General features: G+C 47.2%; 1 protein-coding gene across 1 annotated transcript in view; it reads right to left on the bottom strand.

Annotated features, from left to right (window-relative positions):
- Positions 1-14,927, bottom strand: part of ZNF235 (zinc finger protein 235) — a 39,605-nt gene extending 24,678 nt beyond the window's left edge. Inside the window, exons 1-2 of the mRNA XM_046681051.1 lie at positions 14,877-14,927; positions 12,912-12,974 (exon numbers count right to left, since the gene is read on the bottom strand). Coding sequence (XP_046537007.1) covers positions 12,912-12,926 — 15 coding nt within the window. The 5' untranslated portion in view covers positions 12,927-12,974; positions 14,877-14,927. The remainder of the gene's footprint in view (positions 1-12,911; positions 12,975-14,876) is intronic.
- Positions 14,928-17,836: the final 2,909 nt, after the last annotated feature.

Raw genomic sequence — 17,836 nt, 5'->3', positions numbered from 1 at the left:
CATTGTTAAATCGGGGATGCACACGTTTTACAGTCTGACTGACTGTCAAATCCTGTAAGCAATTTTGAGTTCCTTTGGTGCCAACCGTATCGAATAGTGCCTGTCTCCTGCCCTCCCTGGTCGATGCCTGCCAACCTGACAGGCCTCCAGGGCCCCTCCAGGGCAGGCACACGGTTCATTCTCTTCTCAGAGCACGCCGGATCTGTCGCCTGCAGCAGCAGTCAGCGTCAAGCTTAGGAGCACAGGCTCTGGAGACTGGCGGCCTCGGTTCACACGCTAAGGCCCTGTCCGTGACTAGCTGTGTGACCTTGGACAAGTCACCTAACTTCTGCATACGTCAATTTCCTCATCTGTTTAAGAGCAGTGCATCATAGGGTACTTGAAGGGGGTCAGTGAGAATAGGTGAAGGACTCAGTTAGGACAGTATCTGACGCACATTGATTACCCCATAAATGTCAGCTGTCACTATTACTATCATCATTTTTCCTGGTTGCATGGTATTCCACAAAAGTGATGATGTAATATAGGGCTGCCCTGTGGCCAAGTGGTTAAGTTCACACGCTCTGCTTCAGCAGCTGAGGTTTGCCAGTTTGGATCTTGGCTGTGGACCTATGCACCACTCATCAAGCCGTGCTGTGGCGGCATAACACAAAAAATAGAGGAAGACTGGCACAGATGTTAACTCAGGGCCAATCTTCCTCACCAAAAGGAAAAAAAGGTGATGATCTAATATATTTAACCATTCCAAATAATTAAAACACAATAATTTAAAAAATTTAAATTATTAAGAATGTTGCAAAAACCACATTTTTACATGGGTCTCAGCCAACTTGTCTGGTTGTTTCCTTACGATAAGTTCCAAGAAGTGCCAATTGCACTATCAAAAAATATGCACCTTTATTTTGCTAGTATAATGGCAATTTTCCCAATTAACTCTTCCTGGAAGAGAGAAGTGTCCCTAATTCTCCACACTCTGGCCCAAGCTGGACATTACCTTATCTTTTTAAATCTTCGGCAATTTGGTAAGTGACAAAAACAGCTCTTTAAAAAAAATTCCCATTTACTTAACTTCTTGAACAGATGCTCTTTCGATATATTTTTTTCACATACTGCATGATCCTTTCCTTGCTCACAGTCCTGAGTATCTTATGCATCAGTACGATTCCTCTTGAGACTGTCAGGCGTGTCTCCAGCACGGATAAATTCCCACCCTCACCCCTTCCTGTTTCCCATTTGTCTTTGTTTACGGTGTTTCTCTGTATGGAAATAACAATTATTCATCTAAAGACTCAACTCATCTCTGCATTTGTTTTGGCCAGAGTTCTGAGCATCTCTGGACTAAAAAACTGGATGACACACATGGTAAGGAGGCAGGCGCGAAGAAGAGGACCCAAGTGAGAAGCAGTGCTATTTCTGGAGTCTTCCATCCACCAGACATGCCAGGCACACCCACAATGTGGCCTCGGGTCCCTGAATGAAGTCGCTTTTCCTCTGAGTCTCTCCATTTACCCTAATTGGATGCCTGAAATTCCTGGCTTAGGCAACAGGGACTTGAGTGTCAGGTGGGCACTGGCCGGACTTCAGTAGGTCTCTGGGTTCAGAAACCTGTTTCTTTGTGTTAAAATGCAGGTGAGACCATCAACATCCTCGCCCGGCTGCTCCATGGAGGAAATGCCTGGCAAGCGCCTGGTGCGAAAGCCTTTGGAAACTAAGTATGTACTTCTTTGAAACAGACTAACGTGTCGATGAATAAAACTGATACTTGGCTATAACACAAACATGATTTAACTTAGAATTAAAGAATCCAACTCTTTTTGTTTGAAACTAAAATTATTTTCTCCGAGCTCAGTACCAGTTGGACTGTGTTGCACAAGCCGTTCTTCAGACACTCTTTGCACAAAATGTGAGGCAGCACGTGCGAAAAAACAATTCCGTCTGGGGAACTTGGAGGAAAAAAATGGTAGAATTGTCAGGATTCCTGTTCGGAAAGAAAGGCTGTACATAGAAAAACTGTCACTGGAAACATCTATCAAATAGTAAAATTCATAAACCACAGAAATAAGGAGAATGGGGAAAAATATTAGGTAAACTATGGAAAATGATGCAGCCATTTATGATGTAGGGACTATAAAATTAAATTGGAGACATCCAAAATGGTCCTTAAATTGTGATCACAAATACATACATGTATATGCAAAGGAAAAGGAATGTGGGAAAACGAAAACTGTTGATCTGTAAACATGTTTATCCTGAGGGTATTGCTCTTCATTTTTAAAAAAAAATATCTATTAGGGGCTGGCCTGTGGCTGAGCGGTTAAAGTTCCGTGCACTCCACTTTGGCAGCCCAGGTTCGCGGGTTTGGACACTGGGCATGCACCTGCTGCACGCACTCATCAGCCACGCGGTGGAGGCGTCCCACATACAAAGTGGAGGAAGATCGGCACAGATGTTAGTGTAACCTTGGGCCCATTTAGAGCCAGTCTGAACAGACCTCCATCTCTGATCAACAAAAGTGATTAAGGATTGTCTTTCAGAAAAACTGCGAAGTCATGCAGCCAGGGCACGCACAAAAGGAGAAATCCTGACCTGAAACGACCTCAGATCCAAAGATCCTCCCTCCCACAGAACCCAAGGACTGGGATGTGACCGGAACTTGAAAACTGGACTCTTATCAGAAGCGAGGGGTGCCACATTCAGGAAGATCCGGTGTTAAAATTCTTTCTCCTCCATGTGCAGAATGCTTAGAACCCCGCCATAAATGCTTAGAGCCCCACCGTAAATGCTTAGAGCCCCATCATAAATGCTTACAATCTTACCATAAATGCCTGAAGCCCACCAGTCAAAGCCTGTCCCACCAGGGTTTCCGCATGCAGACCTGTTCTCCCTAACCTCTTAAATTTCGTCCTGAATCATGCATCGGGGAGACAGATCTGAGGACACATGCCCCGTGTCTCCCTGGAGATTGATCTCACAGAATAAAAGCTGCTTTCTCCCCTCCAAGGCTGGTGCCATAATTGATTGGTTTGTTTACGCACATCGGGCAGAGAGCTCCAATTTGGGGCTGCAACAATTGGCGACCACAAAGGGACGAGGTCATGTAACAGCCTGCCCGAGGCTCTGAAACCCCCTGCGGGGTGTGGGGTCTTTCCATCGACCCTAAGCGGCTGCCTAGACAATTTCGTCCAGACGCTCAACTGACTGGATTCCCGTTTCCCCGCAGCAGCGCTCCAGGCCCCAAGGCATTTTTTTGTTTCCTTTGAGAGAAGAAAACAGCTCCAGGATCAGATGTCTTTTGGGTGAGTGACCTCGTTGAAACGCACCTGTGCCTAAATTGTCTAATACCTCATAAGGATTGTGGGTTGGAGGCCCACCGATGAGATCTGGCTGCTGGGTTAAAGTCCCAAATCTAGGATTGTGGGGGACAATACAAAGGGTGACAGCCGCTGAGGCCCCTGAAGGATCGGGTTAGAGTCCCGAGCCCTGGGGTGGGGTCCCAGAGCAATGCATTTCTCTGTCTGTTCACGTTTGTCTGTATGACTGTGTTATTTGTTAAAAATTGGCTGCTTGGGGACTGAATTTCTTGGTGACCGTACAAACTGCCTTTTTAGATTAATCTTATGAGGGTCCTCTGACTCCGAAGAAGAGAGGCACCGTTCCCTCTGGTCCTTCGGGATGTTCCCAGGTGACTGGGGCCTTGCAGAGGTGTCGGGGCATCTGCCCATGATGTGCAACGGCCTCATAGGGACCCCATTGGAAGACTATCTTACTGGGCCCTCACTGGTCATGGGAAGGCAGTCGACAGCGGCAGTTCATCCGGGGCCTGAATGACCTAAACTTGGTGGGGGCCAGAACACGTAAGGGGAAGAGCTAACCCCTTGGTGTTTCTTGGGAGAGCTGTTCCCACAAGCACTATGTCAGCCCTGAAACACCTTTCCCTAGAAGGACCTTGTTTGTTGCAGCCACCTTGATAAAAGCCCCCTCAAAATGGGAAATAAAAACAGTAACCAGAATGTAGCCCACTGTGAAACATTCTTCAGAAGTGGGCAATGTCCAGTGATAAGGCCACGAAGAAGAAGACAATGACTTTTCTTTGTAACACAAGCTGGCCCCAATACTCATTGGGATCAGATGAGGTATGGCCCTAGAACGGGTCTCTGAATTACAATACCATCTTGCAATTAGACCTATTCCATAAAAGGGAAGAGAAATGAGATGAGATCCCTACGTGCAGTCTTTTATGTCTTTATATCAGAAGAAGAATTTGGCAAAAAGATGGAAGATCATGCTTCAGAGGGAGGATCTGCAGAAAAATCCTGTCCTTCCAGAATCAAAGCCAGAGGCTGACCTTGTCCTTCCGCATTTGCAGTCTCCCACAGCTCCCACACCACGTGCCAGAGGTGCAGCTGGAGATGACCGGGAAGGGTATGATGACCCCCCTGAAGCTGCTGGCTCGGCTTTATAGCCCCCTTTACCTAATAGTCAGACAGGATGGTCTCCCCTCCTCATACCCGTCAGGTACTCAATTTGACCTGGGGAACGCTCCACCCCAGGCAGGACAATTTCCCTTAAGACAAGTCGCTGCAGGTGTCGATGGCCCCGGCCAGCCCAGAGGGTTTTCTATGTGCATACTCCCTTTTCAACTTCGGACTTAGACAAATGGAAAAACAACATGTCTACTTATCAAGACGATCCCAAAAGGATGGAAAGTTTATTTACGTCCATCTTTGCTACTCATGACCCCAACTGGGCGGACATTCAGGCCCTTATGGACACACTCCTCACCCCAGAGGAGCAGAGGACAGTACTGGACAGAGTTCATCAGGGGGCGGAGAGACTCCATGAGTCACAACCTAACAATCCAATCAGGGCTCCAGCGGCAGAGGCCCCACCTGGAGTTGACCCAGGCTGGGATCCCAATGACCCCGGAGATCGGGCAAGGTTAAGCCAACATAAAGCATGTCTAATAACTGGAATGCAGGAGGGGGTTCCAAAACTAAGAAGCCTAAATAAGGTCCAGGAAGTACAACAAGGGCCAAAAGAAAATCCTTCAACCTTTCTAGAGTCTTTGAAGCCTGCAGAAAGCGCGCTGACATGGACCCGGAGCATCCGGATAGCATGAAGCTGGTCAACATGGCCTCTTTCAGCCAGAGAGCACCTGAGGTAAAGAAGAAACTGCACAAATGGGATGGGGGATTAGGGATGCCCATCTCACAGCGTGTTGAGATTGCATTTAAGGTGTCCAATAGCCGAGACCAGGAACAAGAGAAACGAAAACAGCGGGAGATGTGGCACCAGGTCAGTCTACTCGCAGCTCGGCAGCCTTCAGCCACAATCCGCCAAGGCCAATGAGAGAAGACAGACAGCCACGGGTGAGACTGCTGGGGCCCCCACCTTCCAACCGCAAGAGAGACTCAGGCCTGGGGCCAAGACAATGTGCCCTTTGTAAGCAGCAGGGACACTGGAAATGAGAATGTCCCAACCTCCCTCTGCTGGAGGGGAAAGAGGCTGGCCTCAAAGTCCCCCAGATGCCACAGCTGCAGGAAGGATGGAGCCTGGTGGGTCCTTCAAACTCCATTAGCTCCATTGACATTTCCTACGAGGAACGCCAGGGAACCACAGCAGTGGGAAAGAAACTCAGAGACTGTGTGATTGACACCAGAACTACTTATTCTGAACTTATTCTAAATCCCAGGCAGGGCCCTCTCTCCCCCAGGGCCACATCCATCCCTAGTGTCTCTGGCAAAGTTTGTCATGAGCCTTTCCGACAGTCGCTCGAGTGCCACATAGAGAAATCATAGCCAAAACACAGCTTTCTGTATATGCCTGAGTTCCCTAGTCCGTTGTTGGGACGAGATCTACTGACAAAATTAAATGCCCAAGCGACCTTTTCACCAGAAAAAGCAGACACTAAAGTCCTCCCAGATCAAGCCCGTGCCTTCCAAGCAGCGCTGTCACAACTGGGAGAAGAGCCTCAATCGGAAGTCCCTGATGAAATTCTGCAAAAGTAAGAGCAGACGTTTGGGCCGACGGGGAACCAGGGAGAGCCAAGACAGTTAATCCAAGAGTAGTTAAACTCTGCCCGGACGCCAAGGCTCCAGGTTCAAGGCAAGCCCCTTCACAGACACATGCGAGAGAGGGTGCGAAGCCTCTGACAGCCGCCTTTCTCAAATGCCAATCAATCTGACTGTGTCGATCCCCATATAACACTCCCATCCTACCAGTGCAAACACCCGGGACCGAAGACAACCATTGTGTACAGGATTCGAGAGCCAATAATCAAATGTTAGAGGATGCACATCCAGTGGTACCAAATCCTTATACTCTGCTTACAACTCTATCTGGAGACTTCGGCTGGCTTACAGTTCCAGACTTGAAGGATGCCTTTTACTGCATACCCGAGTCCTGAGTTCCAGCAACTGCTTGCCTTGAATGGGACAATCCAGAGACTAACGTAAAACGATACTGCTGGATGGTCCTCCCGCAAGGATTCCAAAATGCCCCCACCGTCTTCGGGGAAGCCCCAGCCAAGGACGTAAGGGATCTCCAGTTAAGTGAAGGAGTCTTACTCCAATACATGGATGACGTACTGATTGCCGGTAAAACTAAGGAAGCTTCAGACCCAACTACGATCATTACCTTACACTTTCTGGCAGAAAGGGGATATAAAGTCTCTAAGAAAAATCACCAATTTCTCAACCGACTGTAAAGTCCCTAGGATTTGAGTTATCACAAGGACAAAGAAACTTACTGCCTGATGGAAGGGAGGCACTAGCTAGGGTGGCTCTGCCCACCACCAGAGACAAGTGCGAGGGTTCCTGGGCATGGCAGGATTGTGCCGTAGCTAGATCCCCAACTCTGGACTGACAGCCAAGCCCGTCCATGAGGCTCTCAAGGGTGCAGACAGTGAACTCCTTCACTGGACTGGAGGACGCCATAAAGCCTTCCAAACCGTGAAAGAGAAGCTGCTCACCGCCCTGCTCAAGGCCTCCCAGACAGCAGGAAGCCGTCTGACCTGTTTGTTCATGAAAGGCAAGGAGTTAGCCTCGGGCACTAACCCAGAATTGGGGTAACATGAGAAGGCCTGTAGCCTACTTCTCAGAACAGATGGATACAGTGACTAAAGGATGGCCCGTCTGCCTGAGGGCGGTAGCCGCCAGCTGTGCCTTGTTACAGGAGACAGAAAAGTTTCCTTTGGGTCGGCCCACTACTGTGCAGACTCCTCACTGTGTACGTCCTCTTCTAGAACAAAAGGGAGGATACTGGCTCACCTCGGGGAGGATAGGTAAATACCAGGCACTACCACCAGACAACGTGAATGTAAAATTAAAGGTGGTATCCACCGCAAATCCAGCCACTTTGCCTCGCTCTACCGTAGGAGAACCTGTCCATGATTGCATGCAAATAATTGAAGAAGTTTATTCCAGCAGCCCCGACCTGACTGCCCAGCCTTTGGAAAATCCGGATACGGAAATGTTGACTGATGGAGCATCTTCATGGACCGTGGACTCCAGGATGCTGAGTACGCAGTGGTGACTCCTCAGGAAAGCCCAGAAGCAGAAGCCCTCCCTCCAGGTCCGTCTGCCCAGAAGGCAGAGATCAGCCCCCTCGAGAGCCGTGCACCTTGGAGCTAAGAGGAAGGTAACCATTTATACGATGCTCAGGATGCCTCCTCCATCGTGCACGCACATGGGGCCATATGGAAAGAGAGAGGGCTGCTAACTCTAAGAAGAAAAGTCATCAAACACGCAGAGGGGATACTGGCCCTATTAGAATCTGTTCTGATGCTGGAAAAAGTGGCCGTAGTACATTGCCGGGGCCACCCAAAGACTGACAGCTACATAGCGAAAGGAAATAATCTGGCTGATCGGGGAGTAGAACAGGCAGCCAGAACCAAAGACCCAGATCCTAAAGCCCCAGCACTCACCCTGAGCGTGGATCTGTCCCTGGTTAAGCCTCAGTATCAGAAACGGATTTAAAGTGAGCAGACGAATGGGGTTTGCACACAGACTCACGAAGCTCAGGTGGCGATCAGTACCAAACGCCTAAAGCAGGCTGGACCTATAAAGAATGGGGACCAGTGCTTACAGCCGAGCACCGAACGGGAAAAATCAGTACTCACCTGCATCCGGGAACCCATTATGGGAAAGACGCAACCTACCAGTGGCTACAAAGTTTAATGTTGGTCCACAAATGCAAAGGACTATCCAGAAGGTAGTACAGAATTGCTTGATATGTGCCAGAAGCAATCCCCAAAGTGGGCCACCACCTATAATCCACAGGGGGCAAACCTGAAGGACAGAACCATGGGAGGATTGGCAAATAGACTTTACTGCGATGCAAAGAGCTGTGGGAAGTTACAGATTTTTGCTGGTATTTGTGGACCCTCCTAGGATGGGTCGAAGCCTTTCCGTGCAAGACAGAAGAGGCTTCCAAAGTAACAAAGGCCTCACTAAAAGGAATGACCCCTCGCTTTGGGCTGCGTCTTTCAATTCAAAGCGACAGCGGAGGAGCCTGCACAGCCAAAGCAACACAAGAGGTGTCTGGAGCCCTCGGAATGCAATGGAAGTCATGCGTTTCACGGAGGCCTCAGTCTACGGGAAAGACTGAAAAGATGAACCAGACCCTAAAGAAAACAATTGCCAAAATACGTCAGGAAACCAACCTAACATGGGATAGGGTCTTGCAGTTGCCCTGCTTGGGTAAGAGCAGCCCCGAGAAGCAGGCTTCAGTCAAGACCTTCTGAATTGTCACATGGGAGACCCCTCCTTCACACTCAGTACTACTGCAATCTTGAAGATGGTCATGTTGTAAAAGAACTGGATGCTATAAAACGTGTACGGTCTCTAGGTGCTACTTTACGTGCTATACGTAAGTACACTTCCAGGCGATTGATGTTCCCCCTCCCGACGTGCCCCTGCACCGCGTAAGCCCAGGGCATTGGGTGGGTCCCTCCTCAAGACGTGGAAAAGTCAACACCCTGAGGACCAACTGCAACCTAAGTGGAATGATGTCCTTCTGGTCACACATTCTTCAGTGAAATTAAAGGGAGTGAAGCAGGGCTGGCCCCATGGCCGAGTGGTTAAATTCACACGCTCCGCTGCAGGCGGCCCCGTGTTTCGTTGGTTCGAATCCTGGGCGCGGACATGGCACTGCTCATCAAACCACACTGAGGCAGCGTCCCACATGCCACAACTAGAAGGACCCACAACGAAGAATATACAACTATGTACCGGGGGGCTTTGGGGAGAAAAAGGAAAAAATTAAAAAAATCTTTAAAAAAAAAAGGGAGTGAAGCCTTGGGTACACCACTCACGAGTTCAAATAGCCCTGATTTCCAGCCAGGAGCTCCCTCGTCCTCTTTCTAATTCTCTAACAGGGAACGCCCTTCACAGACAGCAGCAAACAGAAGGACCGAATCTTGCAAACACTGGGCGGGCATGGCGGCCTATGGCACGCAGTTCCACCCGAGAATATTCCTGTGAACCTCTAACTGATCTTAAGTTACTTTCCAGAAAAAGCAACAAAAACTGAGGGAACCCTTGGGTCTCCAGGTACCAGGCTGAGTGGGTTTCAATACCCTTTCTGACCCCTGACTTCGACTGACCAATACAACTATCTCCAAACCAGGATGAGAAGACGGCATCTGTTGTAGACAGCTGTCCCAAGACTCCGGACCAGGCCTGTATCCTTAACCTTTTATCTCATTTCAAATCCTCATGACATTTAAATTGCTCTAACAATTAATTTCTAGATTGTCTTACTTTTAAACCTACCCCAGTACCTCCCTCTGCCGGTTCTATAAGCTGGAATATAAGACCCTTTCATTAATCACAAAATGCCACTTAAGATTTTCCTGATATTCTGTTTGTTTTTCCAATCTACATCTGAATGGGCCTCTAATCGCAAGGTTTTACAATGGATTCCCTCCTTGGCGGCACACAACAGTCAGTCTAATTGCTGCACATGTGACCCACTTCCCGTTTCCAGTACGTCTGGGTTACCTTGCTTGGTCTCTCTCCTACAAGGTACAGATTGAAAAGCTTTAAAGTGATTTATTAAGATAGAAAGATCTAGTATTCACAGTATATCCAATATTACCAATTATGATCCTGAAACGTGGCCAATGGCCCACACCATTCATGATACAGGATGTGGCTTCTCTTTCTCTCTTACTCAGACCATACAATGATCCCAAGAACTCACAAAGAAACTAAAGCAGACAGGTAATACTGCAAGAACTATGGGAGGTTTTACCCCAATCTGGGATGGATGCGTTTGGCGTCCTCCTAGTTATGGATCTTTAAATGCACCGGTACCCTTATGTTGGGAACAAAGAAATCATTCCAAACAAAATTTTCCGAATTGCACCAGAAATACGGGATGCATATCCCCTGAGTCATGTCAAAATACTATCGTACTTAAAGAAAGTGATTGGTCTGGAACAGACTGGTCTCGATGGCCAGGCATTTACTGGATGGCTCCTAATGGGACTCAGTGGTTCTGTGCAACAAACCTCTGGCCTTGGCTACCACCTGGATGGCTAGGGCGCTATGCCCTGGGCTTCCCTTGGAAGCAGGAAAGGATGCGTCCCGAGCTGACCTCCGTTGCTACTCTTCCTGTCCTTAAGGTCAGATGGACTCATTCGGTGTTCCACTGGTACGACCCACTTAGCAGCTATATTTGCTCCTCCCTTGGGGCTAGAAGATGTCATAACACATGTAGAAGCTCTGACTAAATTTAGGCCCTTCCCAAAAGTCAAGTAGGAACAGCCTTGTTAACTACTTAAGTGTCTTTAATGAGGAAGGATGTCCTCCAAAACAGAATGGCCTTAGATATTCTCACAGCCTCCCAAGGTCGAACATGTGCAATTCTTCAGACTGACTGCTGTGTCTGTACACCTGATGAATCTCCAATGTGCCATCCGGGTTAAAGCACATGAGAAAGCAAGCGAATGCCCTGAGTGACCCCACCCTCGGTCCTGATTTATTTGGTTGCTTCCCTCGGGTGTTGGTTCCTTTTTAAGATCCGGATTTCAATTTCTATTACTTTTTGGAATTCTTGTATTAGTCATAGTATTCAAACTGATTACTGTTTTCTTTACCCAGTGTTGTAAGACTAGTATGCAAGCTAACGTAATGATGGCTCGACAACTCGAAATGGTCGATCAATTTTATGACTCTGAACGAATTTCTCTTCCTGATAAAGACTATTTCTGATAAAACTTAAGAACTTATTTTGAAAATAGTCTTTTCCATAATTATAAACAATATAATCATAAAGAATCACAAAAAGCACAGGTACAATGTCCGCACAACAATCTAAAGTTAATTGAAAAACATATGAAAAGCTTCCTCTGTTAATGGGTATATATCCACGCTTGTCCACAGTGTCCCCCCAACGTGGATAACTAGGCAAACCAATGGGACAAAGGCCTAGCACAGAGGCACCTGAGGGGTCCAGGGCAGGCAGTAACCACCCTGGCGCCGATGGACGATACTTTGATCATCAGTGCCTTCCACAGAAGGATCATCAAAAATGGGGAAAAGGATAAATACATGGAAAGCAATAGAATATATTAGAACATAGGAGGGAGCTGCTTAGTTTCAAGTTAATTTGGCCTAACCCAGTTTTTCACAAAAAGGCCTGACTGGCCTGTTGGGCAGGCTTTGTACATCTGCTTTAGGCACTGACAATGTCCCCAAAGCCAAGATAGAGATGCCACCCTCCTCTCAACCCAGTCTCTCTTTATACATAAGAATTTCTCCCCAGTGAGGCATGGCTGTACCTACTAACAGGTCCTTTGGTGACGGTCTTGTTATGCCTCCTGTTCAGGTTTGAGAATCTTAACTCTCTTGTCAAGTCTACTCCCAGAGACCCAAGGAGATCAATCCCTCCAAGAACAACTCTCTGGAACTTGTGAGTAGTTACAATTATAAGCTGATCATTCCTCAAGTCCCTGTTAGGCCCACGCCCTTTACCAGCAGGAAGCAGCTAGAGTGGTCATCACCCCATTCCCTCAAGATTGAGGAATGAACAATAAATAGGGGGGATTTGTAACCCTGGGCCCATTTTTAGAGTCAGTCTGAACAGACCTCCATCTCTGATCAACAAAAACGATTAAGGATTGTCTTTCAGAAAAACTGCAAAGTCATGCAGCCAAGGCAGGCACAAAAGAAGAAATCCTGACCTGAAATGACCTCAGAACCAAAGCTCATCCTTCCCGCGGAACCTAAGGACTGGGACACAACTGGAACTCGAAAGCTGGACTCTTATCAGAAGCGAGGGGTCCCACATTCAGGAAGATCTGGTGTTAAAATTCTTTCTCCTCCACGTGCAAAATGTTTAGAAGCCCACCATAAATGTTTAGAACCTTATCACAAATGCCTGAAGCCCACCAATCAAAGCCTGTCCCACCACCGTTTCCATGTGCCAACCTGTTCTCCCTAACCTCTTAAACTTCATCCTAAATTGGGAATCAGGGAGACAGATCTGAGGACACACGCCCCCTGTCTCCCTGGAGATCGATCTCACAGAATAAAAGCTGCTTTCTCCCCTCAAAAGCTAATGTGTAATTAATTGGCTTGTTTATGCAAATCAGGCAAAGACCCCCAATTTGGAGCGGCAACATTAGCTGAGTTAATCTTACTTAAGCAAAAAAAAAAAAGGAAAAAAAAGGAAGCGTGGCAACGGCTATTAGCTCAGGGTGAATCTTCCTCACCAAAAAAAAAAAAAGTATTAAATTTTAATTTTCACATAATTATTTGCAAATAAGCAAAAAGCAAGAGCCTAGCTTATAGCAATTCCTCAAGTGACTTTGGTTCCCTTTTATGTGACCAAGCAAGAAAACAGTATGTCCAATCTCTGGGAAATGAGATGTCCTTTTAAGAAACAGAAAGGCAAACCCAACTCACCTGGAACTTGGTCATTTTTCTCCTCTTCCTTCTGGGGAAAGGCAGAGATCTGGGAAGGCAAAACTGGGGAAGGGAAAGGCATCATGAGAGAGATGCTTCGGGATGCCGCTGGTCCACATGGCACTCCAGGGGAACAGAAAGGGATGGCCTTTCTCTAGGCAGACACAGTGGCAACCTGGCTGGAGGGGCCGATTCCAGCTTCCCCTGGGCACCCTCTGCCAGCTGCCTTTGTTCAAGAACAATCCACACAACAGCCCTAGCCCCAGGGAGCTCCTGGGGGACTTCGGAGCCTGGGTGTCAGAAGAATGAGCTACACAGACAGGCAGTGTAACGTCACAAGGCCAAAATGCCTGCACTCAAATTCCGGCATTTCTACTTATTACTTACTAGCTGTGTAAACCCTGGGCAAGCTCATCTCTCTGTCCTCAACACAGGCACCTGTCTAGGGAGATGCGGATAATGCTGGTATTCCCTGGTTCCTGCAGCTTCAGACAAGCTTGGGCTCTCACGCTTCATAAAACAGCCCTTGGGAAGGTGATTCCCGAAAATGAGTCTTCTAAGAAACCTCGACTTCAAAGATGACTGCTGTGCCAAGAGTTACGGTGATTCTCAGACAAGTCTAGTTCTGACAGGTTATCTCACAGATAATTGGCTCCGTCGGTAATGAAAGTTAAATTACCACGGATTCCTCGCCAACAGACGTAATTACTCACACACATTATCAAACTGGAAAAACCTCAACGAAGCTTCTTTTCCCATAGGCGTGGCGGTAATCAATGACTAATAAAAACCACCTCAAGAAATCGTGTTGAATTTAGATCAACAGCGCGGGGTTACGACACAGCACTGAACGCTTCTTAACGCCTCGCTCCACATCAGTCGCTCTGCAAAGCTGCGATCAGCATTGGTCCTGATGCGGATAAACCACGGAGGACATCCCAGAGTCCTGCTGCAGACAACGCTCCCTTCTAACCGAGAGCCTAGAAGTGCAGGAATCCAGGAGCAGCCCCACGTCAGGCAGCGATCAGTGAAAGGACTATAGGGGTGGAAAAAGTGCTCCTTTCCTCCCTTGTAGGTTCTTTGGTTAGTCTGATAATTAAATTGCTATAAAGCAGACTACCAGGAGAAAAGCAGGAGCCTCAGAAAGATTTGAGGACTCAAAGGGTGGCTAGGTAATTGAGGTTTATACATCACCAACCACGGAAATGGGTGGGGGGTCTGGGGATGCAAAAGGTGAGGAAAGCACAGGGCGGCAGAGATGTTTCGAAAACAAAGGTTGCCCTGTTATGCAGAGAAGTTTCTTAGGTTAAAAGGGTTAATAGCTTTCTTCCTGGTACCGGCCCCCTTTCGGATGTAAATTTACGGAGTTTCAAGGGGGGGAGGAAAAGAGTTTTTCCGGAACCTGCTGGGTTTGGGATGCTTTCAGCTCAAAATAATCCTCATGCCAAAGTGGCCTATTTTGGGTTGACAAATTCTGCTCCCCTTCAGGACAGTGGCACTGCAGCTGGAGCTCCGATCGCAGCCCCGGCTCGCAGGAGCAGCCAAACAACAGGGCGCCGCTCCGAGCATCAGAACAGAATTGATGGTACCAGCCAGCATTTTCCCAGGCACTGTTTCTAAGCTTTCTCTAAGTAATCTCATTTAATGCTCCCAAGAACACCAGTGGGAGGGGATCATCCTTTTTAGCTATGAGAAGACGGAGGCGAGGCCAGATTAAGTAACTTGCCCTTCATCTCCCCGGAGAAACAGGCAGAGCCGGCCGGGAGGTCCGGGGCGAGGGCTGGGGGAGCGGAGCGCGGGGGACCCGCCAACTCGGAGCACGACCCCAGCGCGCCCCCGCCGCCTCCAGCCCGCCCTCCGCCGCGGGCCGCCGCTTCCCGTGCCCAGGAGCCGGGACCGGGTCCCCGCCGGCCCCACGCCGCGGCCGGGAGCCCGAGGGATGGCCGGGACGCGCGGCTCACTCACCTCACTCGGAGCAGGCTCGGCCCGACCTCGCCTTCCCGGAGCGGAACTGCCTCCTTCTGGACGCAGGTCCCGGACTACACTTCCCAGAATCCCCAAGCGGAAGCGCCTCCAATTTCACACACCTCTTGGACTACATTTCCCAGAATGAAGCTCGGGGGACCTCGCTTCCGACCCGCTGGCTTTTGTTTTGGCTGAAGCGCGTTCGGTGGACTGACTTTTCAGGCGCGGAGAGTGTCAGTTCCTTCTTGTTTTACTCATTTCTTCAAACTCATGAGAAAAATAATCGCGAATGTGAAAAAAGGTGGCCATCTTAGAGGAAAGCGAAGGTTGCAGTATAAAAATGGGTTAAAAACCAAGTTTTTTACGGGAGGCTAAAAATGGGAAACATGAAAGTGATGTAGGCTGAGCTTGCTAACACGACCTTAAGGAACACTGGACCTCAAACTTGTTTCGAATGCTGGCTCCCCAGATATCACCAATAAAACCTGTTAATAAGACAATGACGGAGTTATTGCTTCTCGGGGTGGGGGAGAACACCAGACCTTGGCACCTTGACGAGCAAAGTGTCGGAGCCGGGAAGGCAAGGTTGAGATTCAATAGGAATTGGAAATTTGGCTTAAACCGGGTCTTTCAATGCAAGAGACTTTATTAGGATTGCTAAGGATCATGATGCGACAGTCCAGGATTGGTGGGAGCAGCAAGGAATTTTGTAGGCGAGGAATCCGTAGGAGCAAACGGTTGGTGCTTTCTCTGGAAGAGTTGATGGGTATTTGTGAAAGTTCCTGTAATGAACAATCAAGCAGTTTGCTTGTGCAGGAATCTCCTGGAATAGGAGAGGCATGCTAATGACAACTGAATAGTTATGTTAATGTAGACAGTAAACTGTGGGAGGAGAGGTGGGTAAGTAGGAAGTTCCAATCTTCATTGTCTAGGTTGTCCAAGCTTTGTGTCCTGGGGGGAGGGGAGGGGAAGGAATAAAGCGTTTGACTCCTTTATTCCACAAGGCACCTTAACACTCTTGACAAGTGTGTGGAACGAGCTGTTCATTCCAATATGCTAAGAATTTACAAAAAGGCGATACAAACATTGATTAGGCTATAAACTTCATTAAAAATAAACACATTGGTTGTTATAGCAAACGAAAGCAGTTCCATCGCTGGGAATTTAAGAAAATGTTGTGATGCGTGCATATATGAAATCCTAAACTGTTTTGTAATTCGGGTTTTGCCTTCAGACATTTCATTACATACTTCTATTCTGCTCCTGACAGAAATTGTCTTGTGACTGAGTAAGCCAAGTGAAACCAGGAAGGCATGATTTTTCTCCCAGGCTGGGAATATATTTTGTAGCTTTTTATTATGAAAGTTTTCAAACATAGACAAAAGTAGAGAGAATAGTAAAATGGACCCCATATCCTTCCATCCCAAATTTAATTAACACTGTTTGAACCATTTAATTCATCTATCATTATTTTTCTTCTTTTAGTTACAATGGAATTTTCAAACAAATCTCTGACATCATGTCTTTTCACCCCAAATACCTTGCTAAATATTCTTAAAATAAAAGTGTTTTCTTTCGAAAGCACAATACCGTTATCACACTAAATAATTATCAATGATTCCTTAATATTTTCTAATATCCAAAGCCTATTCAAATTTTCCTCAAAAATCTCTCATAACTGTATTGTTCAAATCAATGTCCACAGAGTCCATTCATTTTATTTGTTTACCTACTCTGATGCATTTATACTTGAATACTATCCTTCCATTTCATTTTTTTTTTAAAGATTTTATTTTTTCCTTTTTTCTCCCCAAAGCCCCCCGGTACATAGTTGTATATTCTCAGTTGTGGGTCCTTCCAGCTGTGGCATGTGGGACACCACCTCAGCGTGGTCCAATGAGCAGTGCCATGTCTGCACCCAGGATCTGAACCAAGGAAACACTGGGCCGCCTGCAGCGGAGCGCTCGAACTTAACCACTCGGCCACGGGGCCAGCCCCCCATTTCATTTTTTACATCTTTCACCTGTTGAGGAATCAGGTCGGTTGTCTCAATGTCTCACATTCTGGATTTCTCCCATTGTTTATTTTTTGGGTCATTAAATAATTTCTTCCTCTATCCTATGTGTTTCCTATAATCTGAAGTCCTGATTAGATTTAAGTTCAACCCTTGACAAAAAGACCACTCCATAGGTGCTGCTGGAAATATCCGAATAAAGACAAACTGAAGTCAATTCAAATCCTGGGCAAAGCACCTCTGGATAGGGAAAAAACCCCAGTAAATATGTGAAAAATAGTGGTTTTCAAGAAAAAAAAATCTTAAGGAATAAGATGAAAGGATTCTGCCCCACAGTAAAAACTTTTGGTAGTAATTGTTTTGTAGTTTCATATATTAAACAGGATTATCTGATAACAGAAAAGATAGTTTTCAGATAAAAATGACTGCCAAAATAAAAAATAGGATGGAGGCTTTGCGTAATGGCAAAATAGGTAATTCTCATTAACTAGACACACACGACATATACATGCATACACACACGTGAAGTCTATCGGCAAGAAAACAACATGTGGAGAATGAATTAGCAGTCCAAAATTCAGAAGAATAGGGACATCTAAAGAGGAGAGCTTAGTTACTTGAAGCCACTTTTGCCCTGAGGGGCACTGGCCAGTTCTGGAAACTGTAAGGCTGAGAAGTAAGACACTTGTCTTTGACACTGTCATGGGGCTAGGGTTATGAAAGTTGGAGTCAAGGGCCTGCCAAGAGTGGGAAACTGGTAGAACTCCTACATTTGTGTTGGACGCCAGCAGCCTCTGCACCCTGGAGGTAAAGGTGTCAAGGATACAGATCTGCCCTCACAGGGTCTGAAGCACGGCCCCAAATCAGCTGTATCTTTGAAGTTGTATAAAAGTAGTCCCTAATTGCTAATGCTCTCAGGCATCAGACAGAGTCAAAAGAAAGCCCT

This window comes from Equus quagga, chromosome 13 (assembly GCF_021613505.1).
Source record: "Equus quagga isolate Etosha38 chromosome 13, UCLA_HA_Equagga_1.0, whole genome shotgun sequence".
NCBI lineage: Eukaryota > Metazoa > Chordata > Mammalia > Perissodactyla > Equidae > Equus > Equus quagga.
This window is presented reverse-complemented; position numbering and strand designations above follow the sequence as displayed.